The sequence below is a fragment of the Lontra canadensis genome, unplaced genomic scaffold (genome assembly GCF_010015895.1).
Source record: "Lontra canadensis isolate GAN:19392208 unplaced genomic scaffold, GSC_riverotter_1.0 scaffold65, whole genome shotgun sequence".
Classification (NCBI taxonomy): Eukaryota; Metazoa; Chordata; class Mammalia; order Carnivora; family Mustelidae; genus Lontra; species Lontra canadensis.
The window spans coordinates 7,718,184-7,745,151 of NW_022631059.1; the positions used below are offsets into that span (position 1 = coordinate 7,718,184).

Sequence of the window (26,968 nt, forward strand, 5' to 3'; positions counted from 1 at the left end):
CTTTCTAGTGAGCATTCACCATTTGTCTCCCTGATACCAATTCCCACTTCTTTGTATCCCCCTCCCTGCTCTCAGCTCGTGCATCTGCATGTGGCTCTACCCGCACCTCAGGTCAGAGCACAGGACCCAAGCTAGTGAATGAAACCCCCATACAGCCCTGCTATTGGTCAGTGATGAGCACGTGACCTAAGCCAGTCCAATCAAAAGGAACCTCCCTTTCCCTTGAGCGCTTCCAAGGAGGCTGTCATCTCCGCAGGTGGCTTCAACCTAGAAATGGAGGAAGGTAGAGCCACCAAAGCCATCCGTCTGGGGTGATGCAAGGGGCTGGGTGCTATTGCCTGTATTCTCAGAATAAAGGGCATCAGGAATAAACCCAGAGGACCCTGTATGACCCTGAATCCACCCCGCCTGAAGCTCATCCTCCCTCTGAGTGTTATTATGCACCAATAAATCTCTTTTTTTTTTTTTTTAGCTTAAATCAGTGAGAGGCAAAATTTTTAGCTGGCTGTTTTTGTTTTGTTTGTATTTGTTTCAGATCACTTGTGATAGAAAATTTCCTAATAATTTTCTTAATTATTTATTAAGGTATTAAGAAAATTAATAATTATTTATTAAGGTGTTAATTAAATACCTCCAGGCACAGGCATTTTAAAAATATTAGCCTTTTCAAGCTTGATGGATAGGGTTTGAGTGCTTTGGGTCAGCTCTCCTCAAAACATCACGGGATTTTTGTTCTATAAAGGATCTGCTGCTACCAGCCAATTCAACAATGGAGGTATAATAATCATCCTAAGATATTTTATAATCATTTTTATAATAATCGTTACCTTTTATAATAATCATCTACCACCATTATCATCACTATCATCATATGAACCACAGACTGAGCACTTAACACGCATCAGGTACTGTGTTAAGCACTTAACATATATTATCCCATTATTCGTTTTCCTACAAACAGGAGACTAGTTAAAATCGAGACTTCAGAATCCAAACACCCCAGATGTAAATCTTTTTTTTCTGCCAATTTCTGTCAGTGTGACCCTGTTTAAAATCTCTACCTCAGATTGCTTGTATATAAAATACATGCTACAGTTTTCATCAGGAAGTTGTGAGGATTAAAGGAATTAATATCTACAAAGTGCTTAGCATGGATTGTGATTGGCATGCACAAAGCACTACTTCTGTAACATGTCTGTTAATGTGTCTGTTAACGTGTCTCGTCTCTTACAATAATCCAATAACGTAATCATTCTGATGTTCTTTTTTCCCAACAAAGAATTTGGTCTTTACAGAAATCTTTTCATCTTCTACCCAAGATGACCACTTAAAAATTCAGTTCCTTTACTGAAGCAAAATTCTGTGAGAATAAGGATTCTGCCACTCTCATCTTTGTATCCCGGACATGACCTAGTACAGTGTCCTGGTAGTGATTATTAATAAGATGTGGACAGGGGCGCCTGGGTGGCTCAGCCAGTTAAGTGTCTGGCTCTAGATTTTGGCTCAGATTATGATCTCAGGGTCATGCGATTGAGCCCTGACTCAGGCTCCACACTCAGCAAGGAGTCTGCTTGAGTTCCTCTCTCTCCCTCTCCCTCTGCCACTCCCTGCCATGCTCTCTCTCTCTCAAAATGGATAAATAAATCTTTTTTATTTTTATTTCTTTAAAATATTTTATTTATTTATTTGAGAGGGTGAGAGAGAGATCATGAACAGAGGGGAGGAGTACAGGGAGAAGCAGGCTCCCCGCTGAGCAGGGAGCCCAATGTGGGGCTTGATCCCAGAACCCTGGGATCATGACCTGAGCCAAATGCAAACGCTTAACAGGCTGAGCCACGCAACTGCCCTAAATAAATCTTTTTTTTTTTTTCAAAGGAGGGGGACAAAGTAATTGGAAAAATATATACAAAGAATGTAAAGACAGACAACTGGACAAAGAACAGAGGCATAAGACTCAACAGCCCTGGGATGCTGTGTTAGTTATCTATTGCTACGTAACAAATTTCCCCCCAAAACTTAGCAGCTGAAAATAACATGCAGATATCACCTCCAGTTTCTGTGGGTTAGGCATTCATCACTTACTTAGCTGGTCATCTCTGGCTCGGGATCTCTCACGAGGATGCAACCAAGGTGTGGGCTGGTGATGCAACTTCATCCGGTTCTGAGCTGCCTCAGGTGAGCTGGATTGAGTCCCTCCAGGGCTATGGGCTGAGGGCCTCAGTTCCGGACTCAGTTCCAAGATGTTGGCAGGTGTCCTCCCTCTCAGTTCTTTGTCACAAGAGCCTCTCCAGCTGGCTTTATCAGAGAAAGCATGTAAGAAGACCCAGAAGGGGAAAGAGAGAGAGAGAGAAGGGACCAGTGAGAAAGAGAGCAAGCAAGATGGCAGCTGCTGTCTTTTATAACCTACACAGAAGTGATATCCCATCCCTCCTGTCATATTCTATTCATTAGGACCATGTCACCGGATTCAGCCCACGTTCAAAGGAAGTGGATTACTCTAGAGAAGGAGGCAGAGGTCACTGGGGTCCATTTAGAAGGTTGCCTACCACAGACATGGAACTGAAGTCGATTTTGTTTTGCTCCTTGACCCTGATCAAGTCAGACATTCTGTGCCTCAATTCTTTTTTTTTTAAGATTGTATTTATTTATTTGACAGACAGAGATCACAAGTAGGCAGAGAGGCAGGCAGAGAGAGGAGGAAGCAGACTCCCTGATGAGCGGAGATCCCAATGTGGGGCTTAATCCCAGGACCCTGGGATCATGACCTGAGCCGAAGGCAGAGGCTTTAACCCACTGAGCCACCCAGGCACCCCAATGTGCCCCAATTCTTTTATCCATAAAACTTGTGTTGTAATTCCTTAAGATCCCTTTCAGCTCCAAATTATGATTCTAAGAGGTCTCAAAAAAGATCAAAAGTGCCCTTTAGAGTCACCTTTGAGGGGTGCCTGGGTGGCTCAGTTGGTTAAGTGTCCAACTCGTAATCTCAGCTCAGGTCTTGATCTCAGGGTCATGAGTTGAAGCCCCACATTGGACTCCATGCCAGGCATGGAGTCTATTAAAAAAAAAAAAAAAGAAAAAGCTACATTTGATTTTAAAATGGCTCCAGAAGCTTGCTTGCAAAAATGAAAAGGGCTTTAACTTTCCCCCTTTAGTTAACATCACGTCTTGTGAACTTCTGTGTCAAAGACTATAGTGAAGAAAACACTAGAATGTGCCATTGGCTCAGCTTCCCACGCCAAGAGGAGACCTGAGAAAAAAGGGGCTATTGCACTTATATGCCTGTTTGTAGCATTTGAGAAAGAGGGAACATGAGTTTCCAAAATTTAATTGAAATGGAGAGTTTTATTAGTTTACCCTGAAGTGTCAATAAAAAAATGGCGCATGGCAGATGGTTTTCCTGTGATCCCAACAGCAAGTCCATCTTGAGGTTAATAACCATTTTTGCTTTATTGACTTATTGGCAAACTCTCTCTGGTGGTATTTAAGTTTGTTTAGATGTTTTCTTGACCGTTATTAAAAAAAAAAAAAAACTCTGCCCTCTACTGTTTTTTCATCTACTGAAGAAAAGTCGTACTGCTTTCCTTTTGAGCGATGTATTGAAATCTCTTTTAATCCATCATAGCAAGTAAGACATCAACCAAAACCACCTTTAGCCATTTATTGATGTTGGAAAAAATAAACCCCAGGTATTTATTAACTTTTCCCTTGAGTTGAAGATAGGGAACACATTAGTGAATAGTGTCCTTTGGTTAAAACTCCAAAGGAAAGATGGGATTTTCCTTTTTTACTATTAAATAAAAGGTGTTTTTCCGCTTTTATGGATATCTATGATGTTCACATTCCTACGTGAACTGCCTATGAACTGGGCTGTGCATACATTTGGTTTTTTGTCCCTTATTGTTCTGTTCTTCTCAGTGTCTTTTACGTCTTTGAATGATTTGACAACACTAAAAAATTGGGAGACTTCACCCTGAAAGAAATTCAAATTTCTGGCTTCCTTTAAACAACCAGAAGATTCAGCAAGTCTTGCCCACATTCCAACACAACAACAGCTGGGCAAAGCCAAAGGGTCATTTCTTCCTTTGGGTGGGGTATGCCCTTGCCTGTCTTTGCCATCTCCCCACTCCCCAATGTCATAAGAAACGAAAATACTAGCTTGAAATGGGAGACAACTAGAAATCCCTCTTCCATAAAAGTGACTCTATGGTTTAAAGGACAATGAAGGCAGGTGTGTGAACTGTGGCGAACGAGAGAATTCTGCCACAGCTATTACTCACTCAGCCTGCCTTGTTCACCGATATGAGTTCCACGGTCACGGGACGGGGACATCCGGGTTACCCAGGCATAGCATTACTGGACTGAACGTCTCTTAGTTCGGGGTAGGATGATCTCATTCATCATGATGAAGGCCAAAGGCATCAGAAAACTGCGTGGGGCCTTAACCCATTTTCTTTGCATTGACAATGGCTTTTCCTATGGGTTCCACGTTCCTCTGCTCTCCCATTACTTGGTCCTTGCAGGAATTACACCCGCCACTCTTGACAGAATGGGAAGGTACATTATCGTCTTTGCGCTGTCTTGGTTTTGTGTTCAGAGCAGCAATGATGCTGAAATTAACCCATACTTTACACTGACCCATTGTCCTGCGTGGCACACAGCTGTCGTTAAGCGCACAGAAGGAAGAAGTGTAGCATCTGTCGTGTCCTCCAGAAAATTGAGAACTTGCTCAGTGCATTATTTCTGCTCCCCTGCTCCTGTGTGTGTTTCCTTTGAAAGACCTCCACAAAAGGTTACAAACACCAGTCACTCGCTAAAAGCTATTCAAATCCCACAAACAAACACCATCTAAGTTGTGTGAGGGATGTTTTTCTTTTGTGCTTTGTCAAAGGCCTTCGAGGATGGTGCAGAATCACGGCGAGCAGGTAATTTAGAACTTCCAGGGAAACACGTGTTCTATGTGGTGGTTGGTGTTACCAGTCCCTACGTATTTAGATTGGCTCTGGCAGACGACTGTTTAACGTGAGACTAAAAGTGTGTATTTTTTGAAAGCCCAAAAGCATGATTCATTATTTACATCAAGGTCTATTTAAATTCTAGCATTTTATAGCATTTCATCAATTCCTTCTTCCCACCCCATTCCAAATCAGGCAAAATGACACAAAATACCATTTCCATGAATTGCAGTCTCTTTTTCTGGATTGTTTTCTGCGTTTTCATTAAACCAAGAAGTCTTCACTATCATTTGAACTCAAATGTCATTTCATGCTGACGGCTGAATCTTTTATAGTAACTATGGCGATTTTAAAAAGGATACGAGGAGGAGAATGTCTTCCCATTAAAAGAGAATTTTGTCTTCAGATTTCATCAAAGAGGAATTCTGTGTTTACTTGCGTTTTTCAAACACAGGTTCTCCCCAGACTCCCTCGGAGAAATCTACCATCTTCATCTCTGGCATCCGACCAGCCCACCTGCATTCGACAGAGTCTACTTCTCCCTTGGGCCCAGGGGTCATGGTGCCCACAGCCCTTGCTACCTTAGGAGCCCATCAGAGTGTTTTCTTTTCTTTTAATATTAGAAAAAATAATGACCATAATAATAAATATAAAATATACTTGTAATATAAAATATATATATACTTATAATATATATAATATATATATAAATATAATGTAAATATATATAAATATAATATAAATATAAAATATATATAAATATAATATAAATATAATATGTATATGAATATGTGTGTATATATATATAAAATATATATATACTTATAAAATATACTTTGTTGTAGTTGCCTTATGGAGGAAGGTGCTCAGGAAGGCAAAAGTGCTCAGGGCCCAGGAAAGCAGTAACAGAATGCGGCATTCAGGCTAACTATGGACGTCACTCAGAATCAAGCCACGCAATAGAATTTGCAGTAAAACTGTGCAAATGTGATGCTGCTTAGTTATATGGCCTCGAGCAACAACTTTGAGGCTCCACTTTCTTCTAGGACTAATCCCCACAGACAAAAGTTACCGATATCTTACCATGTCCCAGGCCTGGTGGGGAATGTTTTGCACGGCTTATCTCCTGCCGCCTCTTGGCATGGCAGCCTTGGGCAGTGGTTCTTGTGATCTGGGCAGTGTGATCAACTGTCCAGACACAATGAGGTCATGGGAAGCAGGAGGGGACCTCGCTTTGCCCTTACCAGCAGTATGGCCTTGGACAAGGAAGGATGAGACTGACTTTCCTCATCTGACCAATGGGTTTAAGGACGGTGTGTTAGGACATGTCAAGCACTTTCCATAGTGTCTGTGCTTGAGTACAAGCTCCATGCGTGGTAACTATTACTATCTTTCCCTAGAAGGTGAACTTCCCTTAGTCTCCACTATTTCTGAACTTCTTATATGTAGATACAGAATATCCTCTTTGAGGCCTAGCCTCTTTCACTTAACATTATATCTCTGAGATTCATAAAACTTTTTTTTTGGCATGTCATAGTAATTTGTTCTTTTTTACTGCTGTATACTATTCCATTGCATCTGTTCTCTTCTTGATGGAAATCAGGTTGTTTTCAGGTTTTGGCTATTAAGAATGAAGTTACTGTGAGTATTCTTGAATGCAATTTTTGATTGACACAAATTTCATGTCTGTTGGATTCCTCCCTAGGATCAGAGTTGCTGGATTATAAACATTGAGTACTATGGTGTGCTGGACATCATGGTAGGCAGGGGCTGGGAATATAAGAGAGAACAATACATCCATATGGCCCCTGACTTCAGCCTAATAAGGAAGATATGACAATAACTATAAATGGGATAGCTGCACATGCCAAAAGGACCAGCTGTGAGAGCGAGGGGGAGGGGAGATGATCTAGGAAGGGCACAGGTAGGTCCTACGACCAAAGCAACCATGATGAACTTGGGGAATTGGAACAAAGGCAGTCTGGTTAGTGCAAAGAGGAAAGGGGAGATGGAGAGGTTGATAGAATTCAAACCAAATGGGCCACGTGATGTGTTTTCCACTAATCTCACAAAGGAGGGGACATTAATCTTTTGAAGGGAAGGAAGAGTCCTGGGAAGAGACTGATCTAATCAGATTTGTAGTCTGAAAACATTTGCCTGGATTAAAGGAAGTGTGTGTAAGCAAGAGAGGAGGCCGGGGGACTCATTAGGAGACATGAGCCCTAGCCCTAATGACAATCGTGTCAGCCAATGCTCGGAGAGAAGGAGCTGGAGAGATGTGGACCGTGGCAAGAGCCATCTTGTATACCAGCTTCGCCATGTTCGGTGTTGGTTTAATTACAGCACATTTGCCACTGGCCCGCACTTGTGGTCCGGACTTCATCAGTTTGAGCTGGATGACTTAAAACAATAATTAGTAGATTCTTAATTAGATCCAAGTCCTCTTCAGGCCAGTTATTTTCCACCGTAACCACATTTGGAGGAGGATTCAGTTCAGTTTCACAGCACGTTTGCTCGTCCACTTCCGCATTATCCTGGGTTTTATGGACATCTATCTGGCCAACTCTAGCAATGATTCCAACATTACTCCCAACTGCAGCATGATTAGGAAAGTCAAAGATATTATTACGAGATGAATCAGAGGGTATGACTAGTGTTCATTGTCTCTTTCCAACAGAAACGACCCTTCCCAGGTCCCCAGCATTATTGTACACAGCAGTATAGAAAGCCAAATTCAAGATTCCAGATGTTCTGTGGGCACAACCGGAGGCCTCCCCTCATCTCACGGGATCAAACTGAGATGTGCTCCCAGTAGGAGGGGTCTTTTAAGGGGGCTCCTAGACCAAGGCCATCACTGCTCTGCTCTCTAACTCCCACCGGTTTCTAATGGATCTGAAGTTACTATGGGCTCTCCTTAGATCCAGGGGAATTGCTAGAAGATTCCACACTTGCCCATTAGTATAGCAGTGGGGTGGCTGGGTGCACAGATGTGAAGCCCCAGTGCTCGAATTTGAGTCTTAGCTCCTCTCCATAAGGACTGTGGAAGCTTGAGCAAGACCCCTAATTTCTCTGGGCCCCATTTCCTCATCTGTAAAATAGAGATGGTGATAATGATAGCATTGTTCCTTCCAGGGTTATAAATACTAGATTAATTCATGGAGATACAGTGCTCAGGCTGTGCCTGGCTGTCTGAACATTGACGGGTTATTACCAGCCTCTCTGATTTACTTCCCTTGGATGGAGCTAGTTAACCGTTGAACTGCTGCAGAACTGGCCACGTGAATTCTGCTCTTCATGTGCTCTGAAGCAGGCACTGAAGTTAACATCTACCACATTGCTCAAAGCTAGTGCCCACTGGGGGACAATTCTGCAGTGTTAATCCTCTGAAAACATTGTTTTTCTCCTGAGAAACTGACATATACCACTCATTCTAATGTGGTATTACTAATTTTTTCTGTCTTTGCCTTTGCTACCCAGAAACTCAGACCATGATAATGTAACATGTGGATTCTGTGGCCAATTTATTTCCTTTCCCCTTTTTCAACCAACATCCCATCTTTGTCTTTTTCTATTCTGGGAATGTCATATTTCTATTTCATCCATACACACTATACATTTGTATGCGTATTTGAGCTTTCTGAAATTCTGTTCAGTAGCTGACAAGACACAAATGAACTCACAAAACAAAATACATCTCAGAAGTACAACGAGCACGTTCATTAACAGCCTGTTTGCAAAGGAAGCTGTGAGGTGGGAGTGAGTTTAATCTCCACATCAGTACGATGAGGAGTGATGACAAAACCTACTTTAAGGGGTTATTAGAGGACAGGAAAGGATTAATCCATAAAAACCATTTAGAACCATGGCAGCAAGTCATAAGCACTCAGTGGTAGTCCTTGGTGTCACAGTCACTGGACTGATACGTAGACATCACGATGGAGGCTCTCCCAGACAACGAGTTCCTGGGAAGCACCTAACACAAATGAGCCCTAGACTGTTCTCCAGAATTTTTACACCAAACCTTCCAGCCAGCTTCTAAATTTTGTCCAGCGTGTGTGTGTGTGTGTGTGTGCGCGCGCGTGCAAAATCTTTATTAAGGCTCGTGGTTTGGATTGTTGCTGTTCTCCTACTTTCAGATGTGGAGACTCACATGCTCTATGTCAAATGACATGGAACAATGTTGAAAGCGATGCAGTGAAATACTAGCATCGACCTCACAACAGGCAGGCTTCTCCAGTTCGGATCTGTGCCATAACTAACAGGACTTCCTAGATGCATGCTGCCACCGAAGGAGCTCACGTACAGACAAGGATGTGACATTGTGGGCCCACAGACCAACTTCCTGCTTTGCCTCCCCCTCCCATCTTCATCCCCCTTCACAGTCAGTCACTGTTCTGAATCTGCATGTTTTCTATCATTTCTCCCTCAAGGGAGGGTGTTGTAAACGGTACATCTAATGTTGAGTCTTTCTGGTATGCTGCTTGTCAGAGCATGGTGGCATCAGCGACCCTTCCCGACCCTTCCCATGCTGTGTTCCACCATCATTTTTTTTTTAAGATTTTTATCTATTTATTTGACAGAGAGACACAGCAAGAGAAGGAACACAAGCAGGAGAAGTGGGAGAGGGAGAAGCAGGCTTCCCACTGAGCAGGCAACCCAACGTGGGGTTCGATCCCAAAACCCTGGGATCATGACCTGAGCCGAAGGCAGATGCTTAACAACTGAGCCACCCAGGCACCCCTGTGCTCCGCCGTCTTGTCCCCTGCCTTTTTCTCATCACTTTCTCTCTCAGATTCCTCCCTATCCACTCCTATGGGCACTCATACATCCTCCGATCTCAAAAACAAAAAACAAACCCCAAAAAGGCCCTCCTATCTACACTGCAAAGGCATTAATGGTCGTCTGTTTCCTTCCCTCCACTCTTACCTACTTTGTGAAAATACTTTTCACTTCTGTCTCCAAATCTCACATCGCCCACTGCGTAATTTTTTATAATCTGTTCGCCACCAGCAACACGACCCCATAGCTATCCTCCACCCCTAAGCTGGATGGGGCAGTCTCCTTGAATGCTTCCATATCTTGTTACTCTCCCCATCCTTAGGATTGTGCACCCAAGCATTCCTGGGCGGTGCTCAGTCTCCTTCCCCAACCCCCAGATGGACTGAATTGCTTGGGCCAGGCTCAGTCTTTAGCTGAGTCAGAATCACCGGGAGAGCTTGTTAAAACACTGAGCTCCACAAAAAAACATCAATTTTTATCCCACACCATCACATCTGATTGGGAAAATCTTGTTTTCAGGGTTGAGTTCTGCGAAAAATGTTGCATCCTAACATTTCCAGGATCCTGCCCTCCCCCGGGGTCTCTCATCACAGTTGAAGCCCCTGTCCCTTTGGCCTGTCCTTTTCCTCACACCTGCGTTCTTTCCTAAGTCTCCTGTCATGGTGGGGCGACCTTAGCGGTCACATGCACAGCCCGTGCCGCGGCAGGATCAGCAACACGGGAAGCCTGCTGGAAATGCAGATTCTCAGCCCCCAACCCCAACCCACTGGCCCAAAACCTGCATCTTAATAAAACCCGCAGGGATGTGTATGTGCCTTAAATGTTAAGAAGCACGTCTCTCTGGGATGAGAATGATCCCCTCCAGTTCTGCTTGGAGTGGAGACCGTCCCAGGCTCACAAGGGAGCTGGGAAGCGGGGACACCAATGCAGATTCCCGCCCCATAGCCCTGTTCCCTTCTGAGCCCTCAGGGAGCATTGCGGGTGCTGCCCTCGGGCCGGTGGCAGGGGGCTGGCCACAAACATTCTCTAGGGGACTCAGGGCTGATCTCACTCTTGGACCTCGGCTTTTCTGTCTTCTCAGCCCTAATGTTTTGCCACCAAATGGGGGCAGCTCTCCTGGGGACAACCGCGCGCAGCCGGTTTCCCGCCCCTCTTGTTGGGAAAACAGAGGAGAGTTTCTACTCACCTTTCCCATAGCCACCTGCCCATTTCTGCGTGGGTGCCATCCTAGCAAAAGCCGGATTCCTGCCCCTCGCTCGTCCTCCCCTTCCTGCCCGTCCTTCCACCGGCCAACCAGACACCTCCGCGGCCCTGGCTGTAATCACACCTGCGGCTGCCAGAGCTCACGGGGCCAAGGGGACAGGTGCCACCAGGTCCTGTAAATGAGGGGAGCGCGCTCAGGCCCAACCAGAGAGAGCCTGCTTCACCTGCTGGGGGAGCAGCTGAAGACTGCCCTTTGGAAATGCGGTCGTGATGTTGCCAAACTCATTTGTTTAATATGAGAGCTCCTACTTTCCTTGTGGCAAGAAATTTCTCACAACTTTTTTAAACTATGAGAGCCGATGTAAACCTGTCACCAGCTGTATCTGGCCTGTGCTCAGGAGCTGATTCTTTGACTTTGCCCTCCTCCCTTTCCCTGGTCTCTCCCCGCCTCACCTGCTCCCCACCTCCTGCTTCCTGTTCTTCCACGAGTCTGTGCACCAGAGCAAGTGTAGTATCTGGAATCCCTCCTTCCCTCTCTTTGTGATGGATCCCACCGGATAACCGCCAAATTACTCTAAAATACTGCTCTAATCATATAGCCCACCTTTCTATTCAAAGCCCTTTAGAGACTCCCCCTGGCCTCCAGCTGTCAAATTATCTCCATCGGCATTCCTTTCCCCTCCGGCCTCCCCGTTAGCCTGCTTTTGACTAGAGCTCTTAAGACTTGGACAAGCCTGGTGGTGGTTGTGGAGATGGGAAGAAATGGACAGGCTCGAGATGTATTTAAAAATTAAAGTCAGGGGCGCCTGGGTGGCTCAGTGGGTTAAGCTTCTGCCTTCGGCTCAGATCATGATCTCAGGGTCCTGGGATCGAGGCCCACATTGACAGGGAGCCTGCTTCCTCCTCTCTCTCTCTCTCTCTGCCTACTTGTGATCTCTGTCTGTCAAATAAATAAATAAAATCTTAAAAAATAATAAAATTAGTAATTGACTGATTGTATATAAAAATCAGGATTCTGGGGGGCCCTGGATGGCTCAGTCTATGAGGTGCCCAACTTCTGTTTTAGGCTCAGGTCATGATCTCAGGGGGGTGAGATGAAGTCCCATATCCAGCTCAATGCCCAGTGCAGAGACTGCTAGAGATCTCTCTCTCCCTCTCCCTCTGCCCCCTATTCCCACCCACACATTTGCTCTCCATCTCTCTCTTTAAATAAATAAAATCTTTAAAAAAAAAAAAAATCGGGATTCCTGTCAAAAAGTTAGCGGTGACAAATCCAGACCAAACTTCTATGTGGCAACTACCGGTAGAGTTGAGTGTCAGCTGCCTCTTCAGGTGCCGGGCGTGCCGTTACATCTTCATCTAGACCCACTAACAAACACAAGGCTTATGGATACTTTAGAAATGAATTTAAAATGGGAATGAAATATTCCTGTTGTCCTAGAACTCCACAGGTAACTACAGAAAACAAGGTATAAAGTTAGCAGCAACATATAAGCATCTCGTCTGCCCCTCACCCATACCCTTGGATGTTTCCTTGTATTAGGCTTCCTTGCTCAGGCTTTCACAAAATGTGAAGTACCCATCAGTTACATAATTCAGTTTCTGGCACGTAAACAAGACAAGACTTCATTGTTACAATTTCCAAATGACTCAGCTATAGCCATCCTTCTGTGCTGGATCTTCCACTGGCCTTCCAGATGCATCCATGTAGCACCCTTCTCCAGCTCTGAAACAGACCGACTTTAATTAACTACATCTGGATTCCAGTTGGGTTTGGCCAAGGGTGGGCACCAGCTGGGTTTTGGAGGGACAATGAGGCTGGCTGTCTCGTCTCCCAGACCTGTCCCTGAAGGGTTGTGGTAGGCTGGCTGGGTCCCGCTTCTAACGAAGGCAGCCCTTTCCTGAGTTCCAGAGGGAAGGCAGTGGCTGCTCCCTCCTCAGCCCTCCTAGTGGTTGCCTGCACCTCTGGAATCTTGATGAGAGTTCTCTCAAACTCTAATCTGAGGGTCTACCTATCTCTTGCCATAACCTGATGGTGTATGCCTCTAGTCTCACCCCTCTGAGCACTAACCAAATGTGTGCAGGAAAAAATATCCTCGTAAGAATCATTTTCTACAATCGGAGTATTAGTATTTGGGAACATTCAGAAGCAGCAGTTTAGAAGTTTGCTTTTATGTCTTTAAGAATTTTAGAGTTTCATATTTTCTCTTTAAGCCGGAATCGCTTCTAAGTATTTAACCAAAATATGACATATGCAATGTTTAACCTTGAAGGTTAAAAAGTGACCTAAAATTATGTATATCTAATATCTAAAATTATGTATACCTAATCCTAGAAATAGCCCATTTTTTTATTATGAGCCTTCCATTTGATCTTTTGGTGTATTAGTGCCATCTGCTGGAATGTTAAGAAAATTAGGTTTTTCCAAATCCCAAAATGTGTAAGGGTGTAGGGCAGAGAGGGGAGAATAGTAGGGGGTAAATGTACTCTTTAAATGTGTAGTCACTTGGGGTGCCTGGGTGGCTCAGTGGGTTAAAGCCTCTGCCTTTGGCTCAGGTCATGATCCCAGAGTCCTGAGATCGAGCCCTGCATCGGGCTCTCTGCTCAGCAGGGAGCCTGCTTCCTCCTCTCTCTCTGCCTGCCTCTCTGCCTACTTGTGATCTCTGTCAAATAAATAGATAAAATCTTTAAAAAAAAAAATACGTAGTTACTTAACTTCCACATCATTATCAGTATAAACCCCAGTTAATTACAAAGCTCTACAATAAAGTTTAAAAATTAGAATAAAGAAAACCCTACATATTTCTTGCTCTTGATACATTTCTTGGTTTCTAAAATATTCCGCCATTCTGCTCTATGTATGAAACTCAACACGCCCCAACATGTCTCAACACTGCCTGATTCTTTTACCACGACCCAGGACACTGATGTATATGTAAGAGACACATGCAATATGTCTAGATATAATATGCATTATGTATATACAAATGCAACGTGTACTTATTTTTAGCATCTCACGAAGTTTTGGTGGTAGAGTGAGGAGACAGATGCGGGATGGGGTCTTTCTAAAGTGCTTTTGCCACCTCCAAACAGCAACTGGAAGAGACACATATGGACAGTATGACCAAACCGTTCAAGGTTCTCATAAAAACTGCCACACGTATTCTAAATGATAATATAGAAACGTAAAAGGTTGCTTAACCGATTTTAATAACATGACATAAAGCCCCTACACTTGATAGAATCGTTATGCAAAATACATAGATGAATACTGTCTTCTCTTAAAAATATAAAATAAATAAGCAAGACATGTGAAAATAGGCAAGTTTCCATTAAATAAATGAAAATTTTAAAAAAAGAAAGTTTTGCTTTCCATATCATTTGAAGAAGGGAAATTATCATTTTAAACAATATTCAAGTTTATTAAACAAATTAAAAAAAAAGTATTATAAAATGTTTAACTGTCATCAGCTTCGAGGTTTATGTTGCTCCCAAATTTTGCATATAACTGAACTTTCAGATCCGCTAACACTCGCTGAATTGATTCCACTCTGGCTTCTAAGGCGTCGATTTCTTCTTGCAAATTTTTCTAGGGGGAAAAAAAATCGTTTAAATTAATTCTATTCAGTGCATGGTTTCTGAGCATCTGGGGATGAAATAATATTTGGGAAGAATTTTAGGTCAAACTTTCTAAACTTGGGACAGGCGGCTAAATAACAGTGATCATTAAATCTAAACCAAAAGTCTGAATGTGGCCATTTTTAATTCATGATTTATACTTGCTTATTATAGAATAAATCAAGCCCGTCGGTTTTTGCTGATTTATAAAACAAAATGGATAAGAGAAAATTAATTCCTAAATCATTACACCCTAATAAAGAAAGAACTTCTATACAAACTCTCCTGGTAAACAGTTTTATCATAGGCCTGGTTTCTAACAACTTCTTCCAACTTCCCACAAAAATAACTACAAAACTAGAAGAAACAATAAAAACTCACACGGCCACCAATAATTAAGAATAACAACTTATAGTCAGAATCTGGGAGAAATTTTCACAAACGCGAGGTCCCTGGAACTACTCTGAGGGAATGCTAACAAGGGCCTCGTTTGGGACACAGAGCAGTGCTGCCCACGTGAAATGCAGGGAACGTCAGAAGTTCCTTCCTGGCCAGGATCAAAAAAAGGATTTCTTGGGATGCCTGGTTGGCTCAGTTGGCGAAGCGTCTGCCTTCAGCACGGGTCATGATCTCAGGATCCTGGAATGGAGTCCCACATCGGGCTCCTTGCTCAGCGGGCGCCTGCTTCTCCCTCTGCCTGCTGCTCCCCCTCTCACACACAAATAAATAAATAAAATTTTAGAAAAAAAGAAAAGAAAAGAAAGAAGGATTTCTCCTAAACATGACCAAAAAAATATGAAGTTGCACAAATGGCATATCCATCAATATCAGGAAGAAGGCAAGAATGCCTAGCATTGACAGTGTTACTCTTAGAAATCTGGTTGACGAATCTCAAAAGTATGGCCCCCAGATTGCTTGGAAACTCGTTAGAAACACAAACTCTGGGGCTGCACTCCAGACTTCCTGATTTGGAAATTCCTGGGATGTCAGTGATTGGAATTTTCAACAAGCCCTCCAGGGGACTGCGATGCATGCTAAAGGCTTGAGAACCACAGCTATAAGTAACAGAAATAAGACGTATGACTATTAGAAAGGAGATAAAACTTCTCCGGTTCATGAGTGAAATTACAGCATGCCCAGAAAATGATCTTAAAAGCACAAGTGCTATCAGGTATCACTCATTTCGTCAAAGCTCCTAAAGGCTCCTCTTCGCCTTAGGGCCGGGTGAGCAGATACTGCGGCCCACGGGCCAGCCCTAGCCTGAAGCTTCCCGTGCAGTCTTCCCGGAACACAGCCACGGACATGCATTCACACGTCCTGCTTTCATGGCGATCGTGACCGAGCCCGGGGGGCTCCCGAAGCCAGAGACAGCTGCTGTCTGGCCTGACACAGAGCGCTTGCTGACCCCTGCAAAAGTCGTCAATGTATCAACTCGACTGAGTTCTTCAAGGTGGGGCCACACTTTCAGATGCTCCCAAACCTGCGGCAAAGTAACACTTCACTCAGTCACGTTTGTGTGCCATGACCTTTTCACGACCATTTACACACGACCCTCCCGCAGCAGCTGGACACCCTGCCCCCCACCCCTGCACCGGGGCGGGCAAGTATCCACTTGCTGTAGAGTCGTCTCCTTCCTGGGGGGCCCCTCCTGCCCACGCGTACTCCTCTGCTCTGTTCTTGCAGCACCTCTAGGCCCAACCACCTTCCATCTATTGCTAGTCATGCTTGCTGACGTTCCTCTTTGCAATTACACCATCTACTCCCTGCAAGCAGGCACCAGGCCTATTTCGTTGTCCTCCCCGTGCCCTGGCCCATGGCAGACCCTGACAGAGTAAGCACTCAACAAATACTTCTGGAATGAATGAATGAATGAACGAATGAATAAAGGTTCACTAGCTGTGGCAGGGGGGGAAACGGGAGGGCGGCATGTCCACAGTTGTGACAAAAACCATAAACCAGCTTGAAATACTTCCCACAAGATAAAAAGAACAAAGATTAAAAAAGATTTAACAAAGGTTAAAAAAGAACAAAATTATAAAACTTTACTGTGGAAGAAAAGATTTAAACACAAGGGGAAGCACCAATGTTTCTGCATAGAAAGATTTAGGAGTAAAATTGTTAGTTCTTCCCACAGTTTATTAAATATAGGTTTAATTCAGAGGAATTTTTGCTTTCTATGACATTTGAAGAAGGAAGACTAACACTTTAAGTAATATCCAGATTAATTAAGCAAAGTGCAAAAGAATCAGAAAATGTCTGACTGCCATCAGCTTCTCATGCATAATGTGACTGTTCCTTTCATAGACAGTTGGAGGGCGTGTGAATTGGAAACTAATTTCACAGCATCCCTCAAATGCCTCATATGTTGTCAATAAACCCATACTCTGACCCAATAATGACACCTGTCTGATTACTTCCTTAAAAGAATTTCCTAAACGTGAAAAAGACTCGGGTATAAGAATGCTCGCTGCAGCGTTCCTGTAGGAAGACACTGGAAACAAATTCATGTTAACAGGAGGCAGTGAACAGAATCGGTGTCCACCAGCATGACCTTCAACGATCGTCAAAAATGATGTTTTTAAAGCATGTGTGCTTGGCCCAGAGCAGGCCCCCGATACAGATTTGCTGGGCAAATGAACATTAAATAGAACAAGAAAGTACTTCTGGTGGGAGGCTAACTGACCAAAATGTGAAGCAAATCCAGAGAAAAGAGAAGGTGAAAACATAAAAGAACCAATGAGAATGTTCATTATGGATGATTACCTTGGGCAATGGGATTACAGGCGATTTTCCTTTTCTACCTTATAATATTCTATAGTTTCCGCACAGTTAGAGCATAGGTTCTGGAGTCAAAAAGCCTCTCCCTCTCTGTCACCTTGGTAAGTCCCCTGACCTTTCTCAGCCTCTACCCCTCAATTCTAAATTGGGAGGAACGGTCCATGTCTCACAGAGCCCTTGTCAGGATTAGATAAGATCATGCCTGCAAGGCTTTCCACACCACGCCTGGGACGTTGTAAAAACCCGTGGAATATTATTACCTCACACACATTATTTCCCTACACCTGGAATTAGCGGGTTCTTTAGAAAATGTACACCCTAATGGGAGTGTTAGCCTCCCTCACCCAGCATACCTTTGCTTCTTCTAACATTTCCTGTGTTTCTTCTTGAGAATGGCTAATGAAAACATCACCAATTTGATAAGGTATCATTAAGCAATCATCATCTGCAAGCATGATGTCCTCACAAGCATCTTCTAAATTCTGGAGTTGTTTCTAGAAACACAAAGCAAACGGCAACGAAAAGCACACTCAAAACTCCCTGTTAGAGGCAAGAAGCCAATTTTTTTAAATTATTTTTATTAACCTATAAGGTATTATGTGCCCCAGGGATACAGGTCTATGAATCATCAGGCTTATGCATCTCACCGCACTCACCATAGCACATACCCTCCCCATCGTCCATCACCCAGCCACCCTCCCCCTACTCCCCAAGCCCCCAGCAACCCTCAGTTTGTTTTGTGAGAATAAGAGTCTCTTATGGTTTGTCTCCCTCCCGATCCCATCTTATTTCATTTTTTTCCAAGAAGCCAATTTAATTTGGGGACACCAACTCCAGGAAAGACCCTTTCGCAAAGTACCGCCACACTAGCGTTAAGACTTTTTTACATTTCTAGATGGCGTTTCCTAAGGAAGCGCTCAAGAGCTCACTCATTGTCCTCCAGCTACTTCCAGACTGCTACGAGCACCTGTGGGGGACAGCAGGCCACTCAAAATGTCCTTCTCCCCTAACGGTTGCCACTTGGTGCCCTGCCTTCCTAGTGTAGAACAGAAACAGAGCAAACCGCCATTTCTCAGCCTTGCCGGATGAGAGGCTGAAAGCAGCTACGAACATAAATTCCACCCATCAACCGCACTTGAACTGGACCTCAGCTCAGAGAGTCACACAAGGCGAGGCTGGGCACAGGCCTGACGTGCGAGGCGGGCAGGGGCTGGGGTGGCCCCTGCCGGAGGTGGCAGCAGGCTCTGGGATCCCTGGAAACGGCAGCAGGTCCATCGCCAGCCCCGTTCTTGGAGATGCGGTTCTGGGGCCTGCTCCCGGAGCCCCAGCCCAGGCCCACCCCCTCAACAAGCTGTAAGTTCTCACACGGCCCTTCAACAAGGTCTTTTTTCTTTAACTAACTGGATTGGATTACATCATCTGCAACAAAGAGCCCAGACAAACAGAATCACTGAATTCAGAATTACTGAATTCAGTTTTAAAAAGCTCTAGTATGGGGCAAATGGGTGACCAAGTCCATTAAGCCTCTGACTCTTGATTTCAGCTCAGGTTGTGATCCTGGGCTTGTGGGATCGAAACCCACATTGGGCTCCATGCTGGGCGTGGAGCCTGCTTAGGATTCTCGCTCTCCCTCTCCCTCTGCCCCCCAACACCCCACTTGCATGCGTTCTCTGTCAAAAAAAGCTATAGTATAAAGACCTTTCCTTTTTCTTAAATAAGATGCACTTCTTTAGTACCTTTTTAACTTCTATTTCCTCCTTCAGCTCTGTGATTCTACTCGTGTTCCGTGCAAATTTGTTTATCTTTTGTTGATCTTCAAAAGTAACGTTGACATCTTCTGCAGCCTGAAAAAACATTTTAATTTTTTGCAGAATTAATTTTACTGGAAAAGTTATAGGTAAGCTTTTTCTCTGAAATAACTCAGTAAACTATTTGCCCTTATAGAGTCAAGAATCACAACAGGCACAGAAAATCACAAACACAGGCTTTGTAAGTTTTTGCCCCACAAGCTCAAGATTTGTTCATACATCTGCCATCTCTTCTGACAGTCTATGGAATAATGCCTAAGCTACAAAAACATTTCAAATATAAACAATTAAGTCAGCCAACTTTAGCCTAGAGCAGAATTTCTTGAGTTAGAACATTCTTTCATCAAGATAACCCAGGGAGCAAAAATGACGTGGTAGTGAGTTCTGGTGAAGGCTTCATACCAGTTTCTGCTCTTAGAGTTAAAACCTGCATAAGCTTATTGAAGCCATCAGAAATCCGACAGTTTCTAATGTTTACGCAAACGATATACTGGCTAGAGGGTTGTTACGCACTTCAGTGGCTATATTCCACACGTGGTAAAAATTATGTTTCTTTAATGTAGAACTTGTTACATGTCTTCATATACAAGTAAGGATAGTATATATAAGAATATATATAGTATATACAATATACAATAAAAGGATTAAAATCAAATGTTTAAAAATTTTAGTGATTAAATTTGTAAATTAGAGTACTTAGATGACATACAGTATCTATAAAATCATAAAATAAAATTTATTGAGCTCTTACTATGTATCAAGAACTTTCTAAGCACTTATCATCACTGTTACTCCTCCAATAAATCTTAGTAAGTAGGATCATTAGGAAGTAGCACCATTTTACAGATGGAGAAAGTACAGCACAGAGAGGGTAAAGAATTTCCCCAAAGTCACACAGCCAGTAAGTGGTGGAATTCGATGTCCACCCAGGTAACCTGACACAGGAACCCAGACAGGTCCACCAGCTCTTAGACACTGAAGGTGAAAATGCGTGTGGGCACGCAATCACACATATTTGTAAGAGTCAGCAGGAAATCCTTGGCTTTCATTAGTCTCAAAGGGGGACCATATACTTTAAAAAAAAAAAAATTAAATACCAGATTCTCCTTAGAGTTTCCCCTCGTTTATAAAATAAGAACAAGAGCACTTGATTATAATGTAAAGGAGAAAAGAGAAGCTTCAACAAAGACTATTTTTGCTCTTTGCAATGACTTACAACAACCACGCCTCACGCCTTCACCTGGTCGCTCATGACCAGTCCCATAAGAGGTGTACACTTTTATTTCTCCAGAGGTTGAAAGGCAACCTGTTGTGTCAATCACTCACTGGCACTCAGTGGACAGAACACCAAGCCAGACACCCAGAGCTCAGCCCTCCCCTGATCTGGGCTCTCAACACACAACAAACACTTGGACATGCATCAGGCTCAGCATCAGAGGTCGAGAGGACATCCTGAAAAGAATCCTTTACATCACGATACATACAGTTTTGAATGTTCAACCTTGTGCGTGATCTTTGTGAATCTGGAAGTTGGGAAACACTGCGCTGCACCAGAGAAACCAAAGGCAAGTCCATATTCAGATATCCTGGCATTCCGGTGATTTTGCCTACCTAAGAACTAGCAATTTCTGCAGCAAACAGGAACAGAGAACTCTAGAGAGTTCCTGCTTGTCTGCAGAGTTTAAATACTGAGGCCCTGAAAACCTAAATATAGATTTATAGAAGCATTTGTCATCCTCAGGCTTGAACAGGGTAACTCCCATGAAAGCAAGTACCAGGAGGCTGGCCTGACACACAACGGAGACTAATATATTCTTCCTGAATTTGAATTAAATCCTGCTGGATCAGACTTACATACACACGTTTCTGAAAAGTTGTGGAGGAATTTGGCCACCTGTTCCTAACTTTCCAAAGCAGGCATTTCCTGTCCCAGCCTCACCGCACAGCACCCCCAGCGTGTACTTGGGACCCCGAGTCTGTTTCCTTAACGGTGGTTTTCTCGCTGGGGATTACGGGCTACGGTCGGCGTGTGAAGTCCGTGGCTAACTGCGTGCCACGCAGGGCGGTTCTGTTTAGAGCAGAAAGTGAGAAGTCAGCACCTTCCATGACTAACGCCAGTGGCTTCTGTTTTCCGCTCACTGTTCTGGAACACTCCTACACTGTGTGACGTTTCATTTCGGCGGGGAGGGGCTAGTTCTTTTTGTTTTTTTTTCCCCAAAGATTTTATTTATTTATTTGACAGAGATCACAAGTAGGCAGAAAAGCAGGCAGAGAGGGAGGGGGAAGCAGGCTCCCCGCCAAGCAGAGAGCCCGATGCGGGGCTCGATCCCAGGACCCTGGGATCATGCCCTGAGCCGAAGGCAGAAGCTTACCCCACTGAGCCACCCAGGCGCCCCGGGCTAGTTCTTAACTGGGGATGCGCAGACACTAAAAGTCCCTTTACTCCCTGAACGTGTGTGCAGCCTGGCATGTCTTGTGTGTAGTTCCTCTGGAAGGATCTTCACAGTTTTTCTCAGATTCTCAAGGGGATCTACACCCCAAAGGTGAGGGACTCCTGTGTTAAGGGAAGCCAGATGTACTCACAGCTGCTCACAAAGTCACGAGAACTCAAAGAGGAAGGAGGGTTTTGTGTGTGTGTGTGTTTCTTTCCTGATGCAGCACAGAGTGGTTGAAATAGTACTGGATTCACATCCAAGCAAGCAGGAACTTGGACAAATTATTCAATTTTTTGTAGCCAACTCAGGTTTATTACTTGTAAAATGGGGGCGATAGTTCGTCCCACGTTGCAGGGAAGATGAAATGAGGACTCGAGGATGGAGTCACCTTTCAGGCAACGGGAGCTAAGAGCTTTCTTTCCTAAGCAATGTTTACCAAAAAGTCATTACAGACGAAGAACAAAGATCTACGAGAAAATTCTGCTAGGCCAGGGAGAAATAGAACTGCTCAAGATTCAAAGTGGAAATTAAAATTCCCTGGACCCTGACTGTACCCTTTTCTTCAGACTCAGCATCTTATGGGATTCTAAGAGGAAAGCGAACCACACTCAGTCTTGCCCCACTGGGTCGTGGCTATTACCAGCAGAATGTGGACTGACGGCGGAGTCCATCAGTGTAAGCCTAGAAGGAGATTCAGGCCAATTTCAGTCTGTCTTTATTTTTGTTTTTTGAAGATGTCTGCCAAGTCTCCATGATATGAAATTCTGCTTTGTATTTTTATTCACTTTTCACGCCCACAGTACAGTCATTCACTTAACAACTACTTGGTAAATGTCCCCCGTATTCCAGAGAGCTGCTGCCACAGGCCAACCTTCACGAAGGCCTGGCAGCGTACATTCTAGAGAACCGGGCGGGCAAAAGACAAGGTGAAAAAGATGATACACGTGATAAAGAAAGCAAAATAGTATAAGGGTCACAAACGCTGGCAGATAAGGAGTAAAGGGGGCTTCCTAGATAGAGGGGGTCAAAGATGGCCTCTCCGCGGAGGGACCTTTGTACTCAGGATCAGGGACAGAAACAAACACAGTCCTCTGCTGGCCAGGAACCAATCCTTGGAAAGCAAACCTTTGGAGAGGAGAGGACTGAACCACCTCACCTACACATTCTCACCAGAAAAGCCATGACCCACTGGGACGTAAACGTGTTACAAAGGCGAAGTACTCCAAATTGCAAACGGTTTTTATTAAACTCAAAAGGCTATCCCCATAATTCATGCTCACTCACTGACATGCCTGTTTGCTCCCAGGGCAGGCAGAGGGCCAGAGTGTCTGTGCAGTTAACCCATCAGAAATCGTGCACAGCACTGGAAAACACCTGCAGGAGGCTGGTGCCTCTCTCATGTCAATGTCTTACTAAGATAAGGAAGAAAATTCTCGGGCTCTGGCTGCCACCCACCCCTCAATATGTTCGTTTACTATCTTGGCTCAACCTCCCCGGATTCTCCGCCGGTCTGGCCACCCTTTCTTTAAACACTCGGGGTCTCTATAGGTGATCCTCCCCCTCTCGAATGCCTCCTCCCTTTCCAACATTCCCTTGCCCTCCTTAGGTCATCATATAGATCACACCTTCTCACGAACGCGTTCTCTGGTCACCAAACAGACCTTACTCCAGCCCTCACGTCACAAGTCCTTTTTTCATAGTTCTTAGCAGAGCTGGAAATTCTAGTTTTCTGTGTGACTATGGAGTAATACTTGCCTCTTCCCCAGAACTTTAAGTTCCCCAACGCTATGAGGATAAGGGGTAGAAGCATTATTATTGCTCACCACGGCTCATCACCTAAATCTGAAATTGTGCCACGGTACATGCTCAAGAAGTTTGCCTAGTGAATGAAAATACGTTGGTAATCAAAAGTTTTGCCAAGTCCAAGGTTCAAATCGTTTCTCTACCATTCCCTCAACCTTTACTTCATCTCTCCGCACTTCTGTCTGCATACCTGTCAAAGGGTGTTACGGAATGAAACACCGTCACTCACAAAGGGCCCAATTTAAATACAAAAGAGAGAGGTGGGGTGAATCTCACCAAGTTTCCTACTCATCTGAATCCCCTTAACCCAGTACTCAATAGGAATTTGTAGATGACAGACCAATAGCCCGTGAGCAAATCAGCCTGATTTGCTCACGTTATTGCCAGGAACCAGTCCCGGTTTCCGCACCCTACAACAGAAGTAGGGGGCTCAAACTATGCCAAGTGCTGAGTAGGAGAGCCACGGAACTTGAAGCTGAAAGCAAGCAAATCCCTCTGGGCAGGGGGCTCTTTGTCAGACCTGCTGCAAGTTAAAAACACAGGCTCTAGAGTCAGAAAGGGTGTGCTCACTTTAAACCTAACTTTGCCTGTGTACTTCAATCGTCTCATCTGTAAACTAAGGATGAAAGCAGTTTCGGGGTGTAAGACTAAAACAGGCACACAACTCTGGTAGACCCGTACCTACCCAGCACACAAGAAAAAGAAAAGCCTCGGTTACTACCAGATGCTATTAGTTCCTTGCCTCTCCCCCATTTTGCTTTTCTTCTCTCCAGGTATTTTTAAGCATCTGTGCAGACCCGGTGAGTTATAAGCTGTCCACAGGAGTTCAGCCTGCTTGGTGGGATAAAAGGTGGGCTTTGGGAAAAACAAAATTAAAACCTGAGTTTGAACTCCAGCTCTGCTATTAGCTGAGTCATTTTGAGGCCACCAACCGCTCTGTTAAGTTTCTCCATCTGTAAAGTGGGAGGAAACCGCGTCTCTGCTAAGTCGCTGGGAGCCTCAGAGAGAACAAGGAGAGGCTTCTCGGCCCTGACCCGTCGTCTACCCTCACTAGAGAGAGTTTCCGTCTGGAAGCAGAGGGACATCGAGTGTGGATGTGGGCGGCTCAGAGCTGGACACCAGGGCTCCGGGGCCAAATAACTTGGGGATGCTGTGCTCCTTACAGCTGTGTGACCTTGGGCAGGTGACTCCACCTCTCTGGGCCTCTGCTTCCTCATTTGCAAAGCACGGAGCCAGCAGCACCCCTGCTTGTCGACTTGCGGGGTTAAATGACAAACCAGGTAAAATGCAGCCCACGGGATCTTCGGCTTCTCACACCGCAACGACAGGGCCTGAGCCGCGGGGTCCTCAGGCTCTCCACGAGAGGCTGCAGCACCGCGAGAGGCGACCCAGAGGTCCCCGAGGGTCCCGGCCCGCATGCCCCGCCTCGGCGGGCCGGGGGCCTGAGAAGACGTCCAGGGAGCAGGGCGCGGGGAGGCCTCGCCGCGGGGCCGCCCTGAGGGCCGGCGGCCTCGGCCCCCAGCCCTACGCCGGGCTTCAGAGCCGCACACCCCAGGCAGCCCACGCCCGGCCCCCGGCTGCCGACCCCCGCCCGCTAGCCGAGCATCCCGCACCCGGAGCGCCCCACTCACCGCCTTCTTCATGGTGGCCGCCATCTTGGGACTGGACTACGGCGCGCGGCGGGGAGGGCCGCGAGGGCGCGCTCGGGCCCAGGGCCGTCCGTCGCTCCCTGTGGGTCCAGACCGCCCCCCGCATACGACCCTGTCTCCATATCCCTTCCTACTGCAACTTCGACCTGTGGTTCTTAACGGTCGGGACTCAGGGAGGAAATATGTCCTGGAAGGACTTGGTACATGCCAATTAAAGGCACAGGCAACGCCCTGTGGGCCGACAGAAAGTGGGGGGTGTGGCGAACCGCCCCAGGGTTCCGCGGCGGACAGCAGGGGGCGCCCCGCGCAGCGAGGCGGGGGCACGAGTGCGCGGAAGGGAAGTTCTCTTTCATCAGTTCCACGAACTTTGTAAGAAATCGGCTTAAAAAAAAATGCCTTCGCTCTAGGATGTGAGATGTATGTGCCCTGTTAATTCTCTGATAATATAAAGCAGGATGTACTCCTGTTAATTTATTCACCAATGTTAACTGAGTAATTTACCCTATGCCCCGACACTTGTGCCTCCCCAATTTTTTCCTTTTCCTGTGTGTGTGTGTGTGTGTGTGTGTGTGTGTGTCTGTGTCTGTGTGGATTCCTTTACACTCTTAACAAGTATTGAAGACTTCAAAGATCTTCCGTTTACGTAGGTTATATTCATCAATATTTCTCATTTTAGAAATTAAAACCGAGAATTTTTAAAAAATATTAATTCACTTAATAAATAAACCCATTCCATGTTAATATAAGTAACATCTTAAATTATATGAAATCTTTGGAAACTGGCATGGACTTCTGAAAACAAGGAAGAGGAAGAAGGATGTAAGTGTTGGGCCAGCATCCAACAGTGGGTTTTTTTGGTACAAGGGGCTCTGAGTGGTTGGCTGTTCATGGAGACAGTCTCATAGCCTGGGAGAGTGTCGATTGATCTGGACAGATGCACAGACAGTGGGCTGACTTCTGGCCACCATGGTATGGGCTCTTCTCCTGACTCTGCATCTCACCATCTCTATCCTCTCCCCGTACCCTCCTCAGCCCTGGTGTCCTTTGCGCTGATCTATTTCCCAGCAGGAGAACCAGTTCTATAAGTACAAATGGAGTCGTTCATGACTTCCATTAAGCATCCTCTCCTTTCCTTAAATTTGAGCATTCCCAACCTCGCTTCTGTTTTTTTTTTCCTACCTGTCTGGACCAATAAAAGAAAGAAGCTTGTGGTACCAATGGAAACCATTGGAGACTGCAGGTCAGGAAGGAAAATCAACAGTCACCTCTTAAGAATACGATCCCCACTCAAGGTGACTGAACACATCCCCTAACACCAAGCTGAAAACTGGCCATCCATTGGCTGGATCCATGATACGGTGTTTTGGGCTTTTTTTTGTCTGCTTGGGGTTTTTTTGACCCACACTGTATTTTTCTTTAATTGAACGAACATATGAAAATTAGGAGATTGTACTCAACAATATCAGATTTTTCCTTCTGCTTAAGTTTGTAAAACCAACGTCCTGGTGTCCGTGAGTGTACATACATTCCTGAATGACAGCTGTTGCTGACGATGATTAGGGAAGACCTATCGAGCTCACAGGCCCTCTCCGGGCCCCTACAAACCCCCACCTGCCTCATCCTTGTGCTTACCTGTCAGGCCCTCCGGGTATATGCACTTGTCACCAGCCAGGCTTCTGTTCTAGCAGATCTAAATGGTTTTTTTGTGTGTACATGTGTTTGTTAGAACTCTGTACCATGCTAGATGCCATTGCAAAAAGAAAGAGGAATCAGGCAAGTGACGAGTGCTTCCCATCCAGAAGCTTACAGTTGGCACACACATATATCACCACAGATTACATCACCTGGAGCTGCAGCCCTAGGACCAGGGCTGAGGGGCACTAGGGAGCAAGAGCTTGTGTCTGGCTGGAGTAGCCAGTGAAGACGCTGGAACTGGTGGCAGG

At 45.0% G+C, this 26,968-nt stretch overlaps 1 protein-coding gene across 1 annotated transcript; it reads right to left on the reverse strand.

The window, feature by feature from the left end:
- Nucleotides 1–200: 200 nt before the first annotated feature.
- PFDN4 (prefoldin subunit 4) lies at nucleotides 201–25,108 on the reverse strand. The gene is made up of 7 exons (XM_032878714.1): nucleotides 25,008–25,108; nucleotides 19,067–19,174; nucleotides 17,684–17,824; nucleotides 14,397–14,523; nucleotides 13,987–14,030; nucleotides 2,776–2,813; nucleotides 201–267 (listed from the first exon to the last, which is right to left on the reverse strand). The coding sequence occupies exons 1-7, from the start codon at nucleotides 25,029–25,031 to the stop codon at nucleotides 201–203; spliced, it is 549 nt and encodes a 182-aa protein (XP_032734605.1). The 5' UTR covers nucleotides 25,032–25,108.
- Nucleotides 25,109–26,968: the final 1,860 nt, after the last annotated feature.

Excerpts from the sequence above, each read along its gene's own strand:
- PFDN4 (XM_032878714.1), bottom strand. The coding sequence starts at position 25,031 with ATGGCGGCCACCATGAAGAAGGCG. Across the intron at positions 19,175-25,007 it reads CGGCCACCATGAAGAAGGCG|GCTGCAGAAGATGTCAACGT; the intron begins GTGAGTGGGGCG and ends ATGTTTTTTCAG. Across the intron at positions 14,031-14,396 it reads AAACCTCGAAGCTGATGACA|TTGCTGTTTGGAGGTGGCAA; the intron begins GTTAAACATTTT and ends TGTCTCTTCCAG.